This window comes from Neovison vison, chromosome 6 (genome assembly GCF_020171115.1).
Source record: "Neovison vison isolate M4711 chromosome 6, ASM_NN_V1, whole genome shotgun sequence".
Lineage (NCBI taxonomy): Eukaryota > Metazoa > Chordata > Mammalia > Carnivora > Mustelidae > Neogale > Neogale vison.
The window spans coordinates 94,499,700-94,526,480 of record NC_058096.1 but is presented as its reverse complement, the minus strand read 5'-3'; the positions used below and the strand labels follow the sequence as shown (position 1 = coordinate 94,526,480).

General features: G+C 38.2%; 1 protein-coding gene across 2 annotated transcripts in view; it reads right to left on the bottom strand.

Moving 5' to 3' along the window:
- PRKCI (protein kinase C iota) overlaps positions 1–24,561 on the bottom strand; it is a 71,157-nt gene extending 46,596 nt beyond the window's left edge. The window contains exons 1-2 of one of the 2 annotated variants that reach the window (XM_044251773.1): positions 24,253–24,561; positions 7,838–7,959 (exon numbers count right to left, since the gene is read on the bottom strand). In XM_044251773.1, the coding sequence (XP_044107708.1) occupies positions 7,838–7,959; positions 24,253–24,353 (223 nt within the window). In that variant the 5' untranslated portion in view covers positions 24,354–24,561. Of the gene's footprint in view, positions 1–7,837; positions 7,960–24,252 lie in introns of those variants that run through there. The other variant, XM_044251774.1, reaches the window with a different exon arrangement.
- Positions 24,562–26,781: the final 2,220 nt, after the last annotated feature.

Genomic DNA, 26,781 nt, shown 5'->3' with positions numbered 1-26,781 from the left:
GAACTAACATACCTGTAACTGGAGTCCCTAAAAGAGGGGTCTGGTGACAGAAAAAAAAATTGTTTGAAGAGATAATGGCCAAAATTTTTCCAATTATAGAGAGAAAAATCTTAAAAGCAGCCAAAGAGATATATTACATAGAGAAGAACAAAGGTCACTGACTGCAGATTTGCATCAGAGACAATGCAAGCTAGAAGACAGTGTACAGAATGCAAAAAAAAAAATTAAAATAAATTTAAAAAATTATTTGCCCAGCAAAATTATCTTTCAAAAACAAAGGTGACCTAGAGAGCAGGAAGCCAGAAATCTATTTCACAGAGAAATTTATAGGGACAGAAAGACAAATTCATAAGACAGGAAGTCTAAGAAAAGCATGTGAGGAAGAGGAGCTGGAGGAGGGGAAAATATGGAGGGTTTTTTTTGTTTTTTTTTTTTTAAGATTTTATTTATTTATTTGACAGACAGAGATCACAAGTAGGCAGAGAGGCAGGCAGAGGGAGAAGGGAGGAAGCAGACTCCCTGCTGAGCAGAGAGCCTGATGTGGGGCTTGATCCCAGGACCCTGAGATCATGACTAAGCCGAAGGCAGAGGCTTTAACCCACTGAGCCACCCAGGCGCCCCAGAGTTGTTATTGTTTTTAATTTAAATTCAATTAGGGGAAATATTAGTTTGTCTGGGACAATAAAAAGATTCTAGAATATGGTAAGGGGGGATGGTTGCATAAAATTGTGAATATGCTTAATGTCCCTGAATTGTACACTTAACAAAAGTTAAAATTTTATGTTAGGTATACTTGACGACAATAAAAAAAAGAATTTTTAAAAAGAAGTACACTAGTTCTCTAGGCACATGAACAGACCTCCAGACATATGTCCAGTAGAAAAGGGGGAAGTTTCAAAATATGTGCCAGTATGATTTATATGAATTTAAAAACACATGAAAACACTGCATTTTGTTATTTATATATATAGAATAGTGACAGAAAACCAGATTAGTGGTTCCCTGGAGATGAAGGGATGTAAGTGAGAAACAGTCTGAATTATAAACTTTTTCTACGATAGTAGTTACCCCTTAAAATGCAACTGGAGGCAGGGATGCCAACGAACAGACCTTCCCACAGACCAGAGCGTAAGTTGGAGTTTCGGATCTCTGGTGACCAGTCAGTATCTTATAGCCCCTCTTGTCTCACCTCTCAACTCATCTCCACCCTACCACTGCAAGGGATTTTTTCCAGGTGGGCCCCAGTCTGATCCCCTCGCCTTTCAGGCATCTACACGGCCTGCTGTATAAATGGCAGCAGGAAGAGTTTACCGGACAGAATGCCTGGAGCACAGAGTTGGGGCAGAGGCCAGAACAGAAAGAAGGGCTTGAGGACTTCTCTAAGTCAGCCAGTTGTCTTCAGCATGGGGTACTCTATCCTTGTGAGTGCAGAAGACTTTCCAGGGATGACCAGGATTAGAGGGTTTTTAAAAGGTATCAATTTGCATATCCTCAACTTCCATATAAATTCTTTTCTAAAAATCATCAGCCCAAGAATGCACCTGGGTTGTAGTACCCCACCTCATCTCCTTTTCAAATACTTTTTTTCCTATTTTATTTTTTAAGAAGGATATATACCAGGGTACCTGGGTGGCTCAGTCAGTTAAGTGTCTGCCTTTGGCTCAGGTCATGATCCCAGGATCCTGGGATGGAGCCCTGCATTGGGCTCCTTGCTCAGCAGGGAGCCTGCTTCTCCCTCTCCCTCTGCCTGCTGCTCTGCCTACTTGTGATCTTTCTCTCTCTCTCTCTGTCAAATAAATAAATAAATAAAATCTTAAAGAAAAAGAATAAATAAGAAAGGATATATACCTACCAGATGATCCAGCCATTCCACTTCTAGTTATTTGAACATGAGAAAAGAAAATCTGTATCTATACAAAGACTCATACGTGACTGCCATAGTTTTTATTTGTGATAGCCCCAAAGTGCAGCCTCAATGGCCATCAACAGAGGAACAGTTCAAAGACTGTGGTACATCCGTATAATGGAATACCACTCACTCAGCAATAAAAATAAATGAACTATTGACACACACAACACACATATCAATAATTTTTCTCAGTGAAAGAAACCAGACTAGCCTGCCCCCCAAAATGAGTACATACTGTGTGATTCCATGACTACAAAACTCTAGAAAATGTAAACAAATCTACAGTGACAGAAAACAAATCATTAGTTACTTGGCATGGAGGGATAGGGGTGAGGAATTACAAAGCACACTGAAACACTTGGGGTAATGGATAGGCTCTCTATCTTGCTTGTGATGATGGTTTCCTGGGTGTCGAAACTCATCAAATTGCATGTATACTTTTAATATGTACACTATATTGTGTCAATTATACCTCCTTCATTTTTATTTATTTAAGATTTTATTTATTTGGGGGAGAGAGAGAGAGAGAGAGAAGGCATAAGAGAGCACAACCAGGGGGAACAGCAGAGGGAGAGGGACAAGCAGACTCCCCACTGAGCTGGGAGCTCAACATGGGGCTCCACTCCTGGACTCTGGGATCATAACCCAAGCCAAAGGCAGATGCTTAACTGACTGAGGTGTGCCTAGGTGGCCTTTTAAATATAAATAATAATAAAATAATAATTTACATGTGTTATTGGTGAAAAGTATAACAAAAGGTGGAATATTTTTGGAGGTCAATTTGGTACCACCTATTTTCAAGGACACTTGCATTTCAAGGACTTCACCCTATAAGTAATATAGTGCAGGTGTCCCCCCAAAAAGTATGTACAAAGATAGTCTCTGCATTAATATTTTTTATACACTACAAAATAATCCAAATATTTGGATTTGGATCCAAAGGGGGATTGGTTAAGTTATGGTACAACCATGTTATACAAACACTATATAAACCACGTTATATAATTCTACATAGATTGCTATAGAAAGATAATCCACAAGATGTTAAGTGAAAAGGCAGGTTAAATAACAGCCTGTACAATATTTGGCTATTTGTAAGAAAGGAAACAACTGTTACCCTTCTAGTTGTATATTCGCCAAAAAAGACATCATTAATTTGTTTATAGGAAAGATCTCAGGATCTGAGGATCCTCAGAGACACTTTTTCCTTCAAACAAATCAATATTTTTGTTAAAAAGCAAGCACCACTCTTAATAAAAACTTAACTAAGAAATAAAATACCCAAAGGTTAATTTTTTTTTTTAAAGATTTTATTTATTTATTTGACAGAGAGAGATCACAAGCAGGCAGAGAGAGAGGAGGAAGCAGGCTCCCCGCTGAGCAGAGAGCCCGACGCGGGGCTTGACCCCAGGACCCTGAGACCACGACCCGAGCCGAAGGCAGCGGCCCAACCACTGAGCCACCCAGGCTAATTTCTAATAAAAGAGAAGTGACAGAATAGAAGCAGTTAAATATAAACCTGGTAATCAGATTCTGAATGAATAAGAAACTGATGGAATTAGAAATATTAGATTGTGAATATAAAAAAAGCTTATCCTTAAGGAAAAACAGTCACAATTAAAGTTTGATGAACTAAAAAGTCATTTATCATTCTCTGTCCCATACTCTCTCCTCACATGAGAAGGGAGGTATACTTGTTACAAAATTACTATTCATTCTAAAATGTTTAGTTAGATTAAGCAAACCAGTTTTTCCACAGACACATCAAAACAAATCAGTAAAACTGGTTTTGAACACAAGGAAAAAGAATGGCTGTCATAGATCTACTTTAAGAAGTGAAGTAAGCTTGTGATTATTTGCTCTAACAGAAAAAATACCACAGTTAAAAGCTTAGCTTCTAGACAGTGTTGCTCATAAACCAGAGAAATCACAGTCCTGTGTCCCACTGATTCTGAAGAGAATTTTTTCTCTAGATAAGCACCCCTGATGCCTACCTGGCTAAAAATAAAGGTAACAAAATTACAACTGAAAAATAATTGCAAGGAACTTAAAAATAATTACTACTGGCTCTATATGCCTAAAATTAAGAAGAGACTGGTATCAAAATTAACCAGGGTAACAAGGATCACATGGGAATCAGCAGACTTTAATAGAAAGTTTAACCTTTTACTTGAATGAGGCCATAGTTTTATAGTTCTCCCCAGAAAATTAGGACATTTAATAGCTATTTAGAGACAAAGAACTTTGAATTGCATTATAAAAGGATAAGACTGTTTCACCAGAGAATTAATTTTATTTACTATGTGAATCTGTTAATTAAAATATCCTATAATGTTAAGAAAAAATAGAATAAACCACAACTCCCAACACTTAAATCTTCAATAATGTACATAAAACTACAGCCTTGCTTTTAGCCTTTTCTACAACTCATAAATGTTTTTTGAGCATACTATTATTGAGTACTGCTCTAGGCACTGGAGCTCCATGGCAAAGACAAGATCTCTGTTCTCATGGAGCTTACATTCTACCATAAAATGAGATTCAAAGTGAATCGGAGTGAAAGGCTTCTTGGAGGCAGGACATTTGAGTAACCTGAATGACAGGAAAGAGACAGCCGTATAACAATGTGGGAACAGAGCTTCCCAGGTAAAGACAATACAAAGTTTAAGAGTACTATAAAATTTTGTTTCAATTTTATTTTATTTTATTTCAGAGACGGTGAGAGAGATAGGGGTAGGGGAAGAGGGAGCGAGAATCTTAAGCAGGCTCCATGCCCGACCTGGGACTTGATCTCACAACCCCAAGATCATGACCTGAGATGAAATTAAGAGTTGGATGCTTAACTGAGCCACCCAAGCACCCCAAATACTATAACAATTTTTAATGGATTATCTCTAAATCAATTTAATAAAATGCATTATCTATGATTCCTATGTGTACTAGTTTGAAAACCACCAATTGAAAAAAAAATCCCAAATGGGAAATAAATGGCATGAAATTATCGGGAAAGGTTTAAAATGAGAATAACACTGGGGTTCCTGGCTTGCTCATTTGGTAGAGCGTAAGACTCCTGATCTCAGGGTTGTGAGCTCAAGCCCCATATTAGGCAGAGTTCATTTAAAGAAAAAAAAAAAAAAGAGAGAGAGAGAGAGAATAACATTAGTTCATCAAGAATCAATTTATTGATGCTAACTATATTGTATATACTGTGCTAAACTATATAGTCTCATATTTAGGCTGAAGATATACTGTGCGATATCCACACCATTTAGAATTAGAATTAACGGGGCGCCTGGGTGGCTCAATGGGTTAAGCCGCTGCCTTCGGCTCAGGTCATGATCTCAGGGTCCTGGGATCAAGTACCGCATCAGGTTTTCTGCTCGGCAGGGAGCCTGCTTCCCTCTCTCTCTCTCTGCCTGCCTCTCCATCTACTTGTGATTTCTCTCTGTCAAATAAATAAATAAAATCTTAAAAAAAAATAGAATTAGAATTAACAATACTTAAACTAGCCTTGTGGTCAAAAATGGATGAATATAGACAGACTTGTCCTTAAATAATACAGAATTTAAAATACCAAGCTAGTATTTCCCTTACTAGACTTCAAAAAATGTTAAGACTCATAATATCTGAGGTTAGTGAGGGTAAGAGCAAAGAGATGCTCTCATTCAATGTAACTGTGCCATAAATTGGTTTGAACTTGTTTTGAATGTGAATTGTCCCTAGCTACCAAAATTTATGATGTGCATATTCTATGCATTTGCTACACAAAGTCCCATACAATTGCCCGAAATTTCATATAAAGATGTTCATTATGTATTGCTTATAGTAGAAAAAAACAACAACAACAACAAAAAAAAAAACTTGAAAGTAGTCCAAACATCCACCAATAAGGGATTAAATAAACCATGAAATATCTACAATGATGTGGTATATTATACAGCACTTAAAAAAGTAATGCGCCTGGGTGGCTCAGTGGGTTAAGCCGCTGCCTTCGGCTCAGGTCATGATCTCAGGGTCCTGGGATCGAGTCCCACATCGGGCTCTCTGCTCAGCGGGGAGCCTGCTTCCTCCTCTCTCTGCCTGCTTGTGATCTCTGTCTGTCAAAATAAATAAATAAAATCTTTAAAAAAAAAAAAAAAAGTAATGCTGTAGGGGTGCCTGGCTGGCTCAGTCAGTGGAGCATGTGACTCTTAATTTTGAGGTTGTGAGTTCAAGCCCCACTTTGGGTGCAGAGATTACTTTAAAAAAATAAAATTCTTTAAAAAAAAAAAAGGCAATGGTGTAATTTCATTCATGCTGAAATGAAAAATGTCCAATTCAAAATGTAAAAGGGAAATATCATTTAATGATTTATGTGATTGAATTCTTTTTGTATTAAAAAAGTACACTTATAAATAATGTACAGAAACAAACATATTTGTATATACAGAGAAAATATCTTGAAGGATATATACTAGCTGTAACAGTGGTTTTTCTCTCTTACGCCTGGGACTGATGAGGAAGGAAAGAAGAGAAAGGGCAAACAGAGACTTCTTTCAAAATTTCAAAACATCTGTGCTACTTTTTTTCCCCAAACAGCAAACATGGATTACCTTAGAGAAACTTTTAAAAATGTCTTTAAAGGGGTGCCTCGCTGGCTCAGTTGGGAGGAACATGTGATTCTTGATCTCGGGGTCATGAGTTCTATCCCCACATTGGGCAGAGAGATTAGATAAATAAAACTTTTTTTTAAAAATGTGTTTAAAAAGTAAAAATAGATTTTGAGTTTATGTACAACTTGGATCTAGGATAATATCTTTCCAGGGTTCTTCCTATCAGGAAACCTAGAAATGGCCCCAAATATTGAGCTACATATTATAACAACTTTCCTTAAAAAGAAATTTCATTCTCATTACAATTAATAGAGGGCCATAATACAAAGTTAGTATATTTAGGGTATCTTTAAGCTATACTTCGGTGACATTCTAGCATGTAAAATAAAGTCTAATGTGGTTTGCAAAGCCTTCCAGGATTGAGTCAACCCTAAGCTTCTACAAGTTTAATATTCAAGTGACTTACCTGTAGTTCCTGTTAAAATATAGATTCAGATCCAGAAGTCTGTGATGAGCCTTTTCTAAAAGTTCTGCAGACCACACTCAGGAGCAAGGATCTAGTCCTGATACCACACCATTCCCCACACGTTAATTTAGTGAATTACTGCTCTTCCACACACACCATGTTCTTCATACCTCTGTCCTTTTTCTATCTTATTCTTTGTCAAAAATGGTTTTCCCCTCACCTCCGCCACTTCAAAAACTTTTACTCTGTTACATTTTAGTCCAAATGTCACAAATATTTCGGGCACATGGACATGCTACTGCTTTTGCATTCCAAGACCCCTACGCATTTATGTTCAACTCACCACATCTGTTATTTACATGTCCATCTCCCAATGAGACATTGACTTTAAGAGCAGAAAATATCTATCTTTAGTACATAGATCTTCAATAAATGTTTTCTGAGCTCAAGTCATTAAGGTATCAATGCCACCATCTTTGAAATCATAGTGTCACAATCACTTTTATTCTGTAACATTTTCTTTGAAGAAATATTCAGCAAAAAATACTGCCAAATTATTGATGGTAATCTCTAAAGTATAAAACATTCATATTCAAAATTAAAGTAAAATTTAACACTATTTGATGTTTATGTTAATGGGGGTAGACAGTCACATTAATTTCTCATTTTTTTGGAGTCAAAAGGACAAAACAAAGACTGTCGCCTTTGGTGATATTCTTTTAAGTACCTGAAGCAAAATAAAAATGGCATCGAATTTCTAATTTACCTAATACTCCATAAATTAGGACTTTTACTGTATTTTAAAAATAAATGACAGAATAGTATCTTAGATCAAATGCCTACACATATAGCCCTCTCTTTATCACTCACCTTCCTCATCTATCCATTTCATGGTGAAAAGCTGTTCATTGTCAAAGGAACACATATCTCGAACCTCACTGCAAAGGCCCTCGAAGGAGATTGAAGGTTCAAAATGTGTTATCATGATATCCCTGAAAAAGAAAAAGAGTTTTAAGTTTGAAGATAACTGAAACTAATGATGTTCTACATACTACTGAATGCCTGGCAATCTGAAGGACATCAGATATTTTGTGAGTGTATCATTATTTACTTTACAATCTCTGTAAAGTAAAAGAAAAAAGAAGAAAAAAGAAAAACCCATATCAATAATTTCAAAAATAAAAAAAGTAGAATGTTAACTAAATTGAATTTAAATTAAAAATTTAAAAATAAAAATAGTGGATTTGTGAGAAACTTCAATTCAATCTCCCTCCTCCTTCAGGAAGCCCACCCTAACTGCTCTGACGTTTGTCCCACTTTGCTTTAATATTAGTTTTCAGGAGCACACTCTTCTGTGAGGCACTGCACTCCACAGATGAACAGCTCAGTTATTGATTAGTTTCTGCCTTATATATAATTGAAATCTGTTCTAATCGCTGACTCCAGATCTCCCCTCCCTAAGAAGTCTACCCTTCATCTAAGAGATGGCTCTTCAATAAGTGGACAAAGATCTGTCATGTCCTCTTCCTCAGCCCTCACATCCACTGATTAACTATCCATGAGATTTTCATCCATTCTTTGTATGGCATGATTTTTAGTCTGCACACCTTCATTTTCACCTTTTCCCAAAGAACTCCCATTTGCCCCAATTGGTTTTATAATATGACTAATGTTTTAAGGTAGATACGCAGAAAACATAGGAATAGACATAAATGTGTATTTACGTTTGTTTTAGTGTTAGATAAGCAACAGTATTCAAATAAATCTACCCAGCAGCTACTCACTGTGAAGCCTGAAATCGTAACAGGAGGCCTGGGGTTTCCTCCAAGGAGCCTGGAGAAGGCTCCCTATGATCTAATCTAGGCCCAGTAGCCAGCCACAGTATCCTTTCAAATGTTAAGTCAGATAGCCTGAAAGACTCTAATTTAACAAACACTTACAAAGATCTCTAGGTGTCAAACTGTTCTAAGAGTTTTACAGAGTTAATGTAGTTCATATCCTTCCTATTTTAAACTCTTCAAATGTCTTTGTCTCTCATGCAGAGTAACAAAGTCCCTAGCAGGGTCTACCAGGCGCTGGCTACCTCTCGGACCAACTTCTTCTACTACTTCAACAGGTAAACCAGTGTTTATAGTCTACCATCTACCCCAGCTAGAATATAAGTTTGATGAAAGTAGGGATTTTGTTTTGTTCATTATATTCCTAGTGGACAACACAGTGCCTAGACCCAGTGCCTAGCACAGAATCGATTTTTTTTTTAGATTTTGTTTATTTATTTGACAGAGAGATAAATCACAAGTAGGCAGAGAGGAAGGCAGAGAAAGGGGGAAGCAGGCTCCTTGCCAAGCAGAGAGCCCAATGTGGGGATCAATCCCAGGACCCTGAGACCATGACCCAAGCTGAAGGCAGAGGCTTAACCCACTGAGCCTCCCAGGTGCCCCAAAGAATGGATTCTTGAGAAATATTCACGGAAGAAAGGAAGAACTGTGAACACACATAGGGAGCTTGAACACAGAGCACAGAGAGGGAAATAAGGAGTTTAGAATTTTAAGTCATCTGTAAAAAAGTTAAAAAAAAAAACAACTATAGTCTTTAGGGGCTGTCAAAGGTAAGCAGAGAACAGAGCATGGAAACTGACTGGCCTTTTCTTGAGAATCCCTCTAAGCAACTCAGAACTTTCTGCCCCTGCCTCTGAGAACCCTCTTGCCTTGGCTTTCATAATAGTATGCCACCCTGGTTCTCTGTCTGCTTTTCTGAACTCTAGTCTCTTTTGGTCGTCAATCACAAGATACTCTTTACACCCTCTCTCATATTCATCCTCTGTCATTCTTTCTTTCTCCCTAAACCTAATTCACATTCAGTGTTTTAATTACTATCTCTATGTAGTGGGTCTCTTAAATCTGTAATTCCAGCTCTCTGTGTGTGGTATTTAAGTTTTTTAATAATCTGGTTCTATTCTCAAATTGAACCCATCCCCGACACATATACTCTATGACAGACATCTGGTTTACTCATGACCTTCACACAGAAGACCCTGATGATCCAAGTTTTAATTCTGACCTTTCCTCAGTTCAAGGCCCAGTTTATATGGGGAGGTGGGGATCAATTTTTTAACTGGTATTTCAACATGAACTTCCATTAAGCCTTTTTCAACCACACAAGCCCAATGGTCTACATTTCTAAACCTGCCCAACATGTATCTTATGTTCCATCTTCTGTTATTTAACTCATACATTGATAACACATCCTCAACTAAACCATACACAACTGGAAGACAAGAATTCTCAGACTGTTTCACAGATTCACATAACTATTAACATAATAAGAACTTAAACATTTCTTAACTGACTACAGAAGAAATACTCTCTAGGAGAAAACCATCTTCCAGAAAACACACTTTTGACAGGGTACTATCATGGTTTATGTTTCCTTTGCCTATAAGCATTCATAGAATACTGAATGTGCTCTGAGTATTTAAACAAACTGTATCTTATACGACATTCACAGTAACTGTCAAACTAGGCAGACTAACCTATCTTACAGATTTAAAAAGCAAAGTATAAAGGAATATTTGCCAGTCTCTCCCAGTTAAAAAATAGAATATGGGGACGCCTGGGTTGGCTCAGTGGGTTAAAGCCTCTGCTTTCGGCTCAGGTCATGGTCCCAGGGTCCTGGGATTGAGCCCCACATCTGGCTCTCTGCTCAGCAGGGAACCTGCTTCTCTTTCTGCCTACCTTTCTGCCTACTTGTGATCTCTGTCTGTCAGATAAATAAAATCTTAAAAAAAAAATAGGATATGAATTCAAATCCAAATCTAATGACACCTGGGGTGGACACTGTGCTCTGACCCTTCCCCTCCCCAACTAACCTTTTAAAAGCAACAAACAAAAGCAACAAATGCCTTTGGTTTAATATGGCAGAGGAACACATATCTGTGTCCCTTCATTCGAAGGGACCATGGAACATCAGAAAACTGAAATGGTGGGGCGCCTGGGTGGCTCAGTGGGTTAAAACCTCTGCCCTCAGCTTGGGTCATGATCCCAGTGTCCTGGGATAGAGCCCGCATCGGGCTCTCTGCTTAGCAGCCTTTTGGCTAAGATCAAGTGTAGCAGGGAGCCTGCTTCCTCCTCACTCTGCCTGCTTCTCTGCCTACTTGTGATCTCTGTCAAATAAATAAATAAAATCTTTTTAAAAAAAGAGAGAGAAGAAAACTGAAATGCCAAATTATGCTGTCTTAGAAGTCAGAAAAGGCACCACCAGCGGACCAGAAAGTAAAAACCCCAGATGACTGAAAACAGATGAAATAAAAGTGGTGAAGAAAACATATCAGCCCCAAACAACAAAGTTAAGAGGAACCTTTAAAAGAGAAAAGTTTTATTTATGCAAGATTACTTTTCCTTCTTTAAGCATCTGATCATACTACTTGGCTCTTCAAGTACTTAACACCTACATAAGCATTCATTATAAATGTGGGGTTTTTTTGTTTTAAAAAGATTTTATTTATTTATTTGAGAGAGAGACAGAGTACACGTGTGCGCACCAGTTGGGGGTAGGGAGGAACAAAGGGAAAGGGATAAGCAGACTCCCTGCTCAGTGCACGGCTTGATTCCAGGACCTGGAGATCATGATCTGAGCTGAAGTCAGATGTTTAACCAACTAAGCCACCCAGGTGTGCCAGACTTTTTTTTTTTTTTAATTTTTTATTTTTTATAAGCATATAATATATTTTTATCCCTCGGGGTACAGGTATGTGAATCACCAGGTTTACACACTTCACAGCACTCACCATAGCTCCCCAATATTTATAACCCCACACCCCTTCCCCTAAGGTGCGCCAGACTTTATCCTTGAGTAGTCTCTACACCCAACATGGGGCTTAAACTCACAACCCCAAGATCAAGGTCACACACTCTACCAACTGAGCCAGTTAGGCAACTCATAAATACTTTTAACAATTGCTTTAAACAAAAATTTGTAAGTTAAAGAGAACAATGTTACAAACTTTTAGAATGTAAAAATTTCTAAGAAAAATCAAGATGTGGAGAAATTTTATTTTCAGAATGTTTCTTAGTAGAGAGTCAATGCTCTATCTAAAATTAATAAGTTAAAAATAAAAACAGGGAACAAGAAAAATCCAAATGGGGGCACCTGGGTGGCTCAGTCAGTTAAGTGTCTGCCTTTGGCTCATGTCATGATCCCAGAGTCCTAGGATTGAGTCCCACAAGGGGCTCCCCACTGAGCATGGAGCCCCTCTCTCTCTGTCCCCCTCCCCATTTGTTCTTTCTCTCTAATAAATAAATAAAATCTTAAAAAAAAAAAAAAGAAAAAGAAAAAACCAAATAACCCAAATAAAAGATGGGCAAAGGACTTGAACCGACATTTCTCCAAAATGATAACACAAATAGCCAACAAGCTTATGAAAAGATGTTCAGCATAGCTAAACATTAGTGAGATACAAATCAAAACCATAATGAAATATCACCTCACACCCATTAGGATAACTACTATCAAAACAAAACAAAACAAAACAAAACAAAACAAAACAGAATAACAAGTGTTGACAAAGATGTGGTGAAACAGAAGCCCTGTGCACTGTTGGTGGGAATGTAAAACGGTGCAGCAGCTATAGGAAAAAGTATGGAGGGTCCTCAAAAAATTAAAAACAGAATTTCCACTTGATCCTGTAATTCTACTTCTGGGTACAGGTCCAAAAGAACAGGACAAAGGGACTCCAAAAGGTATTTGTACACCCATGTTCATAGTAGCATTACTTTCAATAGCCAAAAGATGGAAGCAACCGGAGTGTCCATTAAAAGAGAAATGGATAAACAAAATGTGATCTATAAACACAAAGGAATATTATTCAGCCTTCAAGGAAATTCTGGGACACCGGGCTGGAGCAGTCAGGGGAGCATGCGGCCCTTGATCTCAGGGTCCCAAGTTACAGCCCCATATTGGGTGCAGAGATTGCTTGAATGAAGGAAGGAAGTAATATAAGCACATTCTGACACATGGGTGAACCTTGAAGACATTATGTTAAGCGAAGTAGGCCAGTCAGAAAAAGACAAATACTGTATGAATCCACTCAATTGGAACAGTGGTTCCCAGGGGTTGGGGGTGGGTGGAAATGGGGAGTTGTTCAACAGGTACAGTTTCAGTTTTACAAAATGAAAAAGTTCTAGAGATTGGTTACACAACAATGTGAATATAGTTAACACTACTGAATTGTACACTTAAAAATGGTTAAGATGTGAATTAAGTGGGTTTTTTAAACCACAATTAAAAAGAAAAGCAGAAGAAGGTACATTATTTAAGTTACAAACATAATGATTAGAAGAACTAAAAACCAGGAGAGACAATGACAAAGAAGTATTAAATTCCTCATCTTTCATACTGAACAATAGATATAATAAAACAAAATTTTCAAGATTTTTATTTTTATTTATTTTTTTGAGAGAGCGAGCATGGGGAGTGGGAAAGGGACAAGAGAGGGAAAGATTCGTAAGCAGGTTCCATACCCAGCGTGGAGGCCAACGCTGGCTTATCTCAGGACACTGAGATTGTGACCTGAGCTAAAATCAAGAGTCATATGCCTAACCGACTGATTGACCCAGGCACCTCAAAACAAAACAAAATTTAAAAAGTAGTTAACTCTGGGTAGTGGAACTGGGGATTGGGGAGAGATCAGAGATGGAAAGAAGATGTGCTTTGTACTTAGACTCTTCTGAATGGTATAGATAATCATTAATTTCTCTACCATATAAAGGTATGATTTTATTATAAAATTTGCTTTCTAGAAAAAATATAAACAAAATATTTTAAAAATTTAAAATGATTTTTATTAATAAAATTGTTTTAAATATTTTAAAATTTTATTTTTTAAAAAGAAAATAAATATAGAAAATAGGTCCTTCTTCTAACAACATTATTAAGAGATATGGTAACCTTAAAGCAACTTTGGGGGGGGTTGTTCAATTTTATTTATCTCTTTAATATTATATTTTTTCTTCCAAGCTTTTATTTAAATTCAAGTTAGTTAACATATAGTGTAGTATTGGTTTCAGGAGTAGAACTTAGGGATTCATCACTTACATACAACACCTCATGGTCATCAAAAGCACCCTCCGTAATACCCATCACCCACTTTGCCCATCCCCCCCACCTCCCCAGCAATTTTTCTTTCAAAATACCCTTAAGGTCATTAGTATAAGGGAGTAAAAGTTGAAAGAATGTATTTTAGAATTAAATAAGTAAAAGCTCCTGTAGACTTTCTCTGGCAAAGAACAAGTATGGCATTGTGTTTTTTGAAGGCAAGGGAAAAAAACCAGTATCAGATATCATCAAAATGTGACTTCCTTATTAAGGTCCACATGAACTTAAAATTAACACATATGTAAGCATGTCTGTATACAATAGGAATTTTTAAGAAATCTTATTTTGCAAGAGCTAAAAAATATTTATCAGAATATTTTTAAAATAAGCCTTAAAAAACGTAAGTACAAACATCATAAAGAGACTCAGTGAAGGAGTCATGCTTTATCAACTGCCACTCCTTAAGTTCCAGGAACTAAAACATTTAAGGGAGTTTTATATAAACACTTCTCTAAGTAATTGAAAAAGCACCATGTTCATACCCTCTACAAACACCAGATCCTTATTATAGCCCTAAAGCTAAAAATGAGCTACAAAATAAAGATATTACTTTCTAAAGGTATAAAACAAATTATGCATGAAAGATTTTTTTTTCTGGTTTTAACTTCAGTGTTAGCATAAATTATCTTACCACTGGTCTTCGACAGAATATAGTCTGCTTCACCACAAAAATTCCCAAAATGGCAAATTTAGATATAGTTTAAGCTGAATTTTTAAAAAAGAAAAAAAAAGGCAGTCTTAATTTTGCTACTGGGCTTCAGAAGACAAACTGCTTTAAGCATTCATTATGTTCCTATGTTCTAAAATATAGAATCTAAAGTTTTTCTGTAGGACTAATTGCTTTTAAAAATAAACTTGAAAAAAGAACCACTAGTTCAGTCCTTCTGCTATCTCAAAATAAGTTTTTCTCCAAAATTAAATGTAGTATAAAGAGAAAAAAGTCTTATTTGTAATCACTGATATAATAGATTCAGGCAGAATTATCCATGGATGGTAAAATCACTGGGTTAAAAGTTCTGAGGAAAGAGAATATTCATATAATCTCATAGTACCACTCCTTTAATTTATTCATAAAAAGTCATAAAGCAACTGCCATTTTTAAATGATCATGATGATAAATAGGGCCCTGAGTGGTGCAGTTGGTTTAGTGTCCAACTCTTACTTTCAGCTTAGGGTCACAGTCTCAGGTGACCCCCACCGCCCCCAGGCTCTGAGCTCAGGGAGGAGTCTGCTGGAATTTCTCTTTCCTTCTACCTCTGCCCCTCCCTGTGCTTGCTCACTCTCTCTGTGCTCTCTCACTCTCTCTCAAGTGAATTAAAAATCTTAAAAAAAAAAAAAAAAAAAGAAAGAAAGAAAGAAAGAAAAAGAAAACTGGCTTAAAAAGAACTGTGAAATAAGACTTTGACAAAAAAGCAAAAAATTGATTTTAAAAAGCCCCATCCATATAGTAAAAGGAAAAAAAAATTCTCTGAAGGGTAAAGACTCAGCTTTGTGCTGTGGCTTACTAAGCCTCAACATTACCATCCATACAATGAAGATATCTGTGTCTGGATATTGCCGTGAAGATTAAATTAAAATGATGGGAAAACACTCATCATAGTTCTTGGAACAACTGGATACATTATAAAGATTAGTTTCTATGCTTTTTAGCATTCCTCATAGAGGGGGAAAGGAGACTGGGCATCTTTGGCGATAATTTGTGACATTTTTCTAACTATTGATAATACCACCTCATTAAGGTAAGAGATCACTGCTGGGATGCCCAGATGACTTAGTCAGTCAAGCGTCCAACTGTTGATTTTGGCTCAGATCATGATCTCAGAGTGGTGAGATGGAGTCCTACATTAAGCTGGGCATGGATCCTGCTTGAGATTTTCTCTCTGTCCCCCTCTCCCTCTACCCCACCCCGCTCCCCCTTTCCCTCTCTTAAAAAAAAAAAAAAGATAAAAGATCTTGCTAAAATTCAACACTGTCTAGAAAACCTAGCCAAATAGTTAAGATAAGAAAAATAAGTGAAATATATAGTAAAAAAAAAAGTGAGATATATATTAAAGAGGCAAAATTGTTATTTGCAGATATTATCTAGCTATAAATTCCAAGTTAACTAAGAAATTATTAGAATTAAGGTGACCAGTTAAACTTAAATATTCAAAAATAGATGCTATATCATAAGCTTCTGAAAACAAAATATTCCATTCACAAAAAGAACAAAATTATAAAACATTTAAGAATAAATTTAACAGGAAATGTGTAAAATCTAAGGGATAGAAACCTTAGTGGAAAAAAAAAATCAATAAATAATACCTCATAGTTAAAAGGCAAAGCTCTGTATTATAAAACTATCAGTTCTCACATTAACTTATAAATTCAAAGCAATTCCAAATCAAAATACCAGTAAGATTTTTTCTTTCCTGGGGACACCTGGGAGGCTCAGTCTCTTAAGTGTCTGACTCTTTCAGGTCAGGTCATGATCTCATGGTCCTACAATTAAGTCCTGCATCAGGCCCCATGCACAAATGGGAGTCTGCTTGTCCCTCTCCTTCTGCTCTTCCCCCTGCTCACTTTTGCTCTCTGAAATAAATAAGTAAAATCTTTAAAAAAAAATAAAGTAAAATTTAAAAAATAAAAGATTTTTTCCTGGAACCTAGAAAAACCTTCAAAAACTAATCTGGAAGAGAAAATAAATATACAAGAACAGCCAAGGAAATGTGGAAATAGAAAATTAATGAAATGACTTTTCCATAGCATATATCAAAACTAACTAAAATAATTAAACTAATGGCGGTATGTGCAAAAATATATTTCTCCCCAAAATCAGTGAAAAAGGGACACCTGAGTGGCTCAAGTTGGTTGAGTGTCTGTCTGCCTTCAGCTGAGGTCATGATAACATGGACCTGGGATAGAGTCCTGCATCTGATTCCCTACTCAGCAGAGTGTCTAATTCTCCCTCTCTCTCTTCCTCTGCCTCTCCCTCTGCTCATGTTCACTCTCTCTCTCTCAAATAAATAAAATCTTTAAAAAAAAAAATCAATGAAACAGAATAAAAAGTACTTAAGTTCATCTGAAAAATTTAGTATGGAACAAAGTTGTCCTTCAGCCCAATGGTTAAAGAACCTATTCAGTAACAATATTAGAATACACTTTAAAAAAAAAATTAAGTCGTATCAGTACATCACAAACAACTAAACCCCCAAATATCAGATTGATTGAAAAGATAATCACTTGAAAAACTGCATAATTAATATACAAAAAATATTTTTAGATGGGAAATACCCATACCTAAGAGAACCCAGAAGCTAAAGAGGAAAAAAAAAAACAACAGATGGATTTGATTAAAGTGAAAAATTCCAAACAGGTTACAGAAATGTTGGCAACTTTTTTAACAGACAAAATGTCAATGCCCCTTCAAATAAAAAAAAAAAAGAATCCAAGAGAAAAACTGGGCAAAAGACATGAAAAAACAAGCTGCAGAACTACAAATGATCAGTAATGTATAAAAAGATAGCTGTAAAAAAAAAAGTTAGCATTTTTTGCCTATTGGGAAAATTTTTATTTATTTTCTTAAGATTTCATTTATTTGAGGGGTGCCTGGGTGGCTCAGTGGGTTAAGCCGCTGCCTTCGGCTCAGGTCATGATCTCAGGGTCCTGGGATCAAGTCCCGCATTGGGCTCTCTGCTCAGCGGGGAGCCTGCTTCCTCCTCTCTCTCTCTGCCTGCCTCTCTGCCTACTTGTGATCGCTCTCTGTCAAATAAATAAATAAATAATCTTAAAAAAAAAAAAAAAAGATTTCATTTATTTGAGAGAGAGAGAGAGAGAGCGCAAGCGCGCACACACACAGGAGCAGGGGGAGGAGCAGAGGGAGAGTGAGAAGCAGACTCCCAGCTGAGCAGGGAGCCCAATGGAGGGCTTGATCCCAGGACTCTGGGATCATGACCTGAGCTGAAGGCAGACACCGAACTGATTGAGCCACCCAGGCGCCCCCACTGGGAAAAACTTTAAAGACCAATAATGTGCAGTTGGGAAACAAGGAAAATACTTCATTTGTACACTGTTGTTTGAAACATAAATTGGTAGGTGTTTGGAGACAATTATCAAGTTTTAAAATAGGCAAATTTTGGACCACGTTTGCAAGAATATATACTAAATAAAAATGATGTTCCTTCAGCATAATTTGAAATACTGATTTAATGAAGGTAATTTTTTATGCTCATCAACCAGGAAAAAGATTAAATTATGATATAACAACACTATAGAACACTACACATCGATTATCAAGTAAGCAGTTTGCTCTCTCTATATGAACGTCTCTAGTTATCCCTGCCTACCTTCACATGGAAAGATGATCATGAATGAAAACAATTCAAGTTGCAGAAACGTGTAGAAATACAAATCTGTTTACTTGAAAAAAAAAAAAGGGGTTGTGTGCATACAATATCTATACTTAAAGACATATTAATATGATGCAGAATATCCCAACTATTAACAATGGATACCATTAGGAAGTGAGGCTGAGAGGGTAGAAGGGGAACTTTCCACTTTAGGTATGTTAAAATATAGTTTTAGTCCTTTGCCTTTGTCATCTACATTTGGTAACTGGTTTCATTTTTGTTTCTATCATCATTCTCAGCCACATTCTTACATAGGTAAGCTGCCAGGTATAGGGCTTGGGACATACAGCAGGCACACAATAAATGGCACTTCAGTTAATTCTAGGCATTTTCACCTGGATGCCTGCAAAGCATGAAGAACTCAAAATTCAGTTACTTGTTCCACATAATGAATTACCTCCTCTCACTAATCTTTTCCTCCTTTATTCCCTAGTCTCTCTGAAATAAGAAACCCATTGTTGTCAGAATCCCTTTTTTCCCCACAGGCAATCAATGTGTAATTCATATTGATTCTACCCCTAAAATCACTGTTCAATCCATATCCTCTTCTCCCCCTCTGATTCTCTCAGCTGGACTACTTCCAAAGCCTCCAAATTAGTCTTCATCCACTGCTAACTCATCACCCATACTGGTTCTAAGAGTGAGCCTTCTAAGATGAAAATCTAAGCATAAATCTCTCTTACTTAAAACCCTCACCAAATGAAAAAAAGTCCGAAGCCCAAAGTATGATATTCAAGAATCTTCATGAGTAGTGCTTGTGAACCTCTTCTTAGCCTCACTTCTTATCAGTGCCCACTTCACACTTTATGTCCTAATAAGGAATGACTATGGGACTAACAACTAAACTGATCTGAATTCCCCAAACATACCACGCAGTTGTGCAATGCCTGGAATGACCCTCACCCCACATCTTCATCAACCAGGCAAACCTATTTATCCTTTAAAAGCCTCAAACCCTTCATCCTCTAGAAGGTTTCCCAAACCCCTCCCCAATATCCATCCCTGCAAGGACCTTACCATAAACACATACACACTCCTTTATTAACTCTTCTATGTCTGTCCTCCTAGAAGTTCCTCAGTCCCTTGAGGGCAGAGCCTTATATTAGTCACCTCTACACCCTCTGTCCACCCTAGCACCATGTGCCTACCTTCGAGTAGGCAGCAGGTATTCAACAGTATTTACTAAAGTGAGTTTAAACACACTTTAGGTAATACATGAAATCCTAAGCAAGAGTGGAATTTTTAAAATTCAGGTTTTCACTATGCTCACTTCAACCTTGAAAAAAAAACCCAAACACTCAAATTACCTTAACAAGAGGGTTCAGAGTTGTACTAGAAAGCTCTCATGGACCTCCAGGAAGAATTTTTTCACAGAAAACTGCCTCCTCCTCTGCTTTCTCAGACCTGACGTTTGTATTTGGTTGGTGCTGGCCTCACTAGCCTCTCCCTTAACTCTGCAGCTCCAGTCTTCACTGCTACCAAGCAATTTATCTCTGTATTATCTGATTCAAATTTCTGAGAGAGCTATTTTGGTTTTTGGCACCAGGCCACCAAGTCATTTCTCCTCTGATAAAGCTATGAGGAGTTGTCCTGTGGTTAGGTGTCATGCCAGAAGCTCCAGGACTAATAACTAACATTCCCCCAACTCCCAACTCAATATACTCTTTGTATTTCCTTAAAACATTCTAGAGATATGCCTTATATTGCTAAAATTATTTTGCAATACTTTTAAAAACAAATCTTGCCAAGACTTGTTCACAAAAAAATCCTGCATACTTCTTCACTGAACCAGCTATACAATCCAAATACACAAGGAGTTAATCTCCTATTTACAGATGTGCACAAAAAGAATATTCTAGAATGTTATAACCGTTCAGTGGCAGTGGGTTTAAAAAGCATTTTTACAATCTTTCTGCAAAATCTCCCATACATTTATAATGTAAAATGAAATGAGTAGTCCAGACATTTCCTTGTTAAACTCTATCCCATAATATCAAGTAACTTTAATATAAGGATAAGCGCATACAATAACAATTTATCACTAACCAACAAAACCTGTTTCTCTTCCTCCTAACACTACTAGGTAATGATTGAAGAAGGAAGGCCACTCACTGACAAACTCCCATGTCAAGGAAAGAAGGGTGTATAGGCTGTGACACAGTCAGATTTTTTTTTTGAAGACTGATTTATTTATTTTAGAGAGAAAGCTTGAGTGCGTGCTGGGGGAGGGGCAGAGGGACAGCAAGAGAGATATGAAGCAGACTCCCTCCTGAGCAAGGAGTCCCACACTGGGCTCAATCTCATCACCCCAAGATCACGACCTGAGCCAAAATCAAGAGTCAGACAACTGACCAACTGAGCAACCCAGGCACCCCAAACCAGTCGGATTCGCAATGCTATTAATCTGCTGCTTAAAAACTAGAAAAAATCTAATTAAATCTGTTACATCTAGAGGGATGTCACATTTGCACTAAGAACAAATTTAACTGAATGAGAGAACACTATACACGTCTTTGAAAGGAGAAGGCAATTGATTCACTGAAAAATTCTGGCTATTCCAAGATTCAATGTTCATTGGAAAGAAATACTGTTACAAGGGGATAGGAGAAAACTTTCCAATAATAGCCTTTCATAAGATCTGAAAGAATAGAAACTTTTTTCAAATGCACCTTGTCCTTACATTTCTTGATACAAAGGAAGAATTTTCTATTTTAAAATCAGGTAGGTGTTCTAGTTAGCCTACCTGTTTATTAGCTACCCTCACTGGTGACTCATTTTAGTTTCATCTGTAGTAATGAGCAGCTGACTATGTAATATCAAAACCACCAGTTTAGACTATTGTTAATAAACATATAATCTTAACAGATCTAATTTCAGGGGACAGAAATTGGTACAATTTAGAAAGTGCTGATGTTGTCTTTAAATGAGGCTTGAAATGAAGGCACTGTTAGAAAGCTTCCAATGAATAAAAAGCAATAAAGGGCAAAAAAATTCTTTAACAAAAATTCATAGATTTTATTTTTTTTTTTTAAGATTTTATTTATTTATTTGACAGAGAGAGACACAGCAAGAGAGAGAACACAAGCAGGGAAGTGGGAGAGGGAGAAGCAGACTTCCTGCTAGGCAGGGAGCCTGCCAATGCTGGGCTGAATCCCAGGACCCTGGGATCATGACTGAGCTGAAGCCAGATGCTCAACGACTGAGCCACCCAGGTGCCCAAATTGATAGATTTAAAAAAAAAAAAAAATGTTAACTTGACTGTTTTGGAGAAATTTTAGTCAGGCACTTAAAGGGTTATATTTTTTTTCTCTTTTATAAAAATAATTGTAGCAATAAGCCAAGACAATATGACACCTACATTCCTGAAATATAACAGACTTTGATTTCTTTCCAAAGGAGAAGTTTATGGTAATTTTAATTTACTAACTAGGCCTATTTCTATTTGTAAAACCAGTAAAAATGGGGGGGAGAGCTAAATTTCTTCCTCTTCATAGTTAAAATCATTGGAAATTATTTAAATTTAGTAAGACAAGAATTTATATTGTTTAAAGTCATAAATGTAAACCAGAGAACTGAGAATAATAGTTTAACAATCAAAAATTGAGAAGCACCAACCAGAAGAAGGGCAAACAAAAGGCAGTGTTCACCCAATTTCTAATCTTTGAGAGGACTGGATTAAAAGGTACTATCTAAAGTTGAATCATGAAACAGCAGTATAACTTTTAAAGTACTAAAGTCAACCACCAGAAGAACAGAAATAAACTGTTAACAGCATACCTCTGGAAGCTAGGACAATGGGATGAAAGTCGCTTATTTTATACCTCTGTATAATCTGCACATTCCTACCACGTGAGTATATTCATTTAATCCAGTTTTTTAAATGTCAATAATGAGACACCTTAAAAAAAAACCCAAACACCTACTATACATTTCATTCTCTAGGCCTAATAACTCATGGACTCTCAACTTTGTAAAATGGAAAGTGAGGTGACTCTCTGGGTGGCTCAGTCGGTTGTGTCTGCCTTCAGCTCAGGCCGTGATCCCAGGATTCTGGAATTGAGTCCCAAGTCCTGCTCCCAGCTCAGTGGGGAGCCTCCTTCTCCCTCTCCCTCTACTGTTCCCCCTGCTTGTGCTCTCTGACTCTCTGTCTGTCAAATAAATAAAATGTTACTTAAGAAAAAAGCCTATATGACCAGTCACTATTCTTAAAAAAAAAAAAAAGAAAAGAAAGTAAAGTGAAATACCTCATCTATCAAGTTAAAGGTAAGATAAAGGAAGCAAAAACTTTTTTTTTTTTTTTTTGCAAAGTTCATAGCTGACCATATTCAAGTCAAAACAGCTCTTGGGACCACTACAAACTTTTAAAAAACAGGCACACACACTTCTAGGTATTGTCTTAAACTAAAGACCTCCTTGATCAATTTAATCAAAAACACTGATACTGTCCAAAATAATTCTTGTAAACTACTGCTGAATACACTCAACCTAATAAACAAGAAGTCAGAGGCTACATGGCAGCAAGAGAACTAGTAAGTCGTTATATCAAACCAATAACACATTTTAGGGCTTCCATTTCCTTTGAAATCAAAACAAGAGAGGCGGGGTTTTTTGTTTTGTTTTTTTTTTTTAATTTGCTATCTTCACTGATCCCCTCCGGAATGTAAAAGTATGCATTGCAGTTTCAACCTCCTAGTGCTTGAGTTTTTTTTAAGCAATTTACTTCTGCTTGGACAAACAGTCAGACAGGCCAAAGCCACTGGGTTTTCTGTTAACCCTTAACTTCAAATCTTCATGTTCACACTAACATTTCACCTCTCTAAAGCTACTAAATATAATTATCTCGTATTTCAAACCACAACTGAATTCAAGAGAAGGGGGATATGTCCGTCAGGTCACTGATTATAGACTATGATTTAATACAACAATATTAGGACTGGGTTATTACTGGTGTAAGCACAGGAGTTGTAACAGGTAATAATATGCGTAAAGATCACAGATATTAAAACTATGCCTTGGTTCATCCTCTTCTCTCCTTGCAGTATCTCCCCCCATCAAAATGGTCCTTGAAGCAACACTGACAAAGAAGCATTCACAGTTTTAATCTACACATATACAGCCTAATCTCGGCGAGACATAAGTACCTAATGCACATCCCTAAAAACCATCAACTTTACTCTTAAATAATAACTCCTATGTCTAATACACAGGCAGCCTGACCACAGTCCGGATACACTTTGTGAACTGTTCTAGGCGAGGAAGGTAAACCTGACTTAGAGAACCAGAGGCTTTAGGCCTTCTGGTAATCCAAAGAACCAGCAAACTAAAGCGGTCCTGTCTTTCAAGCCTAGAGCAAACTTAGTTCACTGAGGCATCACTCGGAATCAACTCGCAACCCCAAACACATTCAGACTTCATGACGTAAAGCCCTAGTAAATCCCTTAGTAGGCGAGTCTCTCTCGAACCCACCAGGTGGACGTGCTCCATTCCAAGACTCCTCCCTCGGACCCTAGTCTGGAGCCATCAGCCGCGCGACTCCCGGGCGCCCTGAAACACACCTTGGGGTGCCCCAACGCAGCGCCCCATGCTCCTCCCCCGACCACTTGGTCACCCACCCTGAGTCCCTAGAGGCTCCCACCCGGACCCATTCGCCCACATCTCCAGCCCCTCACCCTCCCCGCCTCCAGTCCAAGTGGAGCGGGCCTTTCCCCTCCCCTCCCACCCCCACCCCTACTCTGAGACACTCACCCGCGATAGTAGGCTTTCACCCGGACCTGGTGGGAATGGTCCCCGCTGCCGCCGCCTGCGATCGGGTGAGACATGGTACTGCTGTCCCTCTGGGTCGGCATCTCCTTACTCCCCCGCCTCAACGCGGGAGGCCGAGGGTGCGGGGGGCGCGCCGGGCGCCGTGGGGGGACTCCGCTACCCGAGTCTCTTCCAGAGGCGCGGCTGCCGCTTGCTTACCTGTCCACTCCGCCCGCGGCGCGGACCCAAGGGTCGCCTCGCCGGGGCAGCCGGAACCGCGCGGCTCCTCCCGCCGCCCGGGCCCAGCACGCCTCCCCGCTCGGGTCCCTCCCACCTAGCTCGCTCCAAAGGCCCACATTCCGGGGGAGGGCGGGCGCAACCATCGATCCATCTCAAGGAGCCTCACCGCCCGCCTGCACCATTCTTACGGGGGCTAGGAAAAGGGGGAGAGAGGATGGGAGACGCAGCCTGTCACATCACACGGGCCGGAAGGGAGACCTTCTTGGAAGCTGTGACTGAGAGAATGCCAAAGTTCTCCCTACAAAGCCCCCTTCCTGCAGGGAAAACATTAGGGGACAAGGCGGCAGCATCTCACCCCGGTTTCCCAACTTGGTTGCGTCCGCGGTCAGCCGACCAGGGACTGGGATAGATTAGCCCTGCCGGGTTTCTGGGATTTGGAGTCCCGATGGGATTCTGGGACTGGAGGTTCTTTACGTCGGAAACCATCCTCCCCTGCTCTCGAACCGAGTCTGTCTCCGGCTTGCACGCCGCGGCGAGGGTTCGGCTTGAAATCCTGAATCCAGCTTGGGCATCTGAGGTCACTGGAAATGATTGGGCTTCGTCACGATCTACAGTTTGTCGCCTGATGAATTCTCCCTTCCAATTGCATAAATCATCTCAATTATACAGTGCCTTTTTGGGAAACAAGACTTTGGTAACCGGCTCAGCACAAGCTCTTTTATGGAAAGAATTTAATAACATATGTAACAAATGTAATAATGAACGTAATAAAAGAGGAAACTCAACTGGAAAGTATGATGAAAGACCGACATTTCTTCCTTTGCAGCCCCAATACCTCGGCCCTTGTATAGTGCCGTCGCATGGCACAGGTGCACAGTATTTACCCAGTCCATCCATCAGCATTGTTTTTTCTATTTTTTTCTATCACTGCCTAGCTAAAGATTAGGGTATAACGGATCTGACCTTGTAGCCTTGTCTCTGACCTTCCACTGATCTTGTCACATACTGCAAATACAGGTGGGAATCCAGCTCCTGCCTCAGTCCTGGCACCAACACATGCTAAAAAGGCTGGAATAATCAGGGAAATAACTTTCTCTATTATGATCAATAGGGTTGGAGGATTGACTCATCAGTTACGTCTGACACTAAGTCTGGCATGATGTCCTTCAATTGCTACAAACTTGGATTATAAACACTTTTTAAAAAAGATTTTATTTACTTATTTGACAGAGAAGCAAAAGCAGGGGGAGCCGCAGAGGGAGAAGGAGAAGCAGGCTCTCTGCTGAGCAGGGAGCCAGAGGGGAGCTGAATCCTAGGACCCTAGGATCATGACCTAAGCTGAAGGCAGACCCCTAACCAACTGAGCTCCTTGGTTGGTTGGTTGGATGGTTTGTTGGTTGGTTGGTCAACCAACCCCACTGCCCCTAGATTATAAACTCTAAATAAAAATTCCTGTTGAAAGACTTGGTATCAGAGGATTGAGAATTGGGGACCTGTATCAACATGTTAAATATGAATCAATTAGCTGTGAAGTATAAACTATTTCTGAAGTGAGAGTGTGAAATTTTAATTGGATTAATAGAAAATTTAGTATGCTTGTGACAAAAGGAAATTTATGTTATATGGGAAATGAGAATTTAGAAAGGTATGGCATGAAGAGCTTTTTATTTTGGATTCTTACAAGTTTGAAAAATCCTTCATCATTGGCCTGCTCATGTTCTGAAGGTAATTACTATTTTCAGAGGAGGCTTATTGCTTAATTTGTCATCAATAAGAATCTATAATAAATATGTGTTTCCATGTCTTGGTTATTGTAAATAATGCTTCATGGGGTGCAATATCTTTTCAAGGTAGTGTTTGGTTTTTTTGGCTAAATAACCAGAACTGAGATTGCTGCATCCTATCATACTGCTATTTTTTATTTTTTTTAGGAACCACCATTCTGTTATCCATAGTGGCTACATCAATTTACATTCCCATCCTAATTTCATTTTTTGATTATTCATTGCTAGTGTAGAAGACTAAATTTTCATATTCCCAGTGTTCTACAAGCTTGCTGAACTCATTAGTTCTGATAGTGTTTTGGTGAGTCCCTTAGAATTTCCTGTACACCAGATTATGCCATTTTAGAATACAAATTGATTTACCCCTTTCTAACTTGGGTGCCTTCTATTTCTTTTTCTTGCTTGAATGCCTTAGCTAGAACTTTTAGTACTATGTTGAATAAAGAGGAGCATGTGAACATTTTTGTCTTATTCTCAATCTTATGTGGCTAGTCTTACACATCAAATG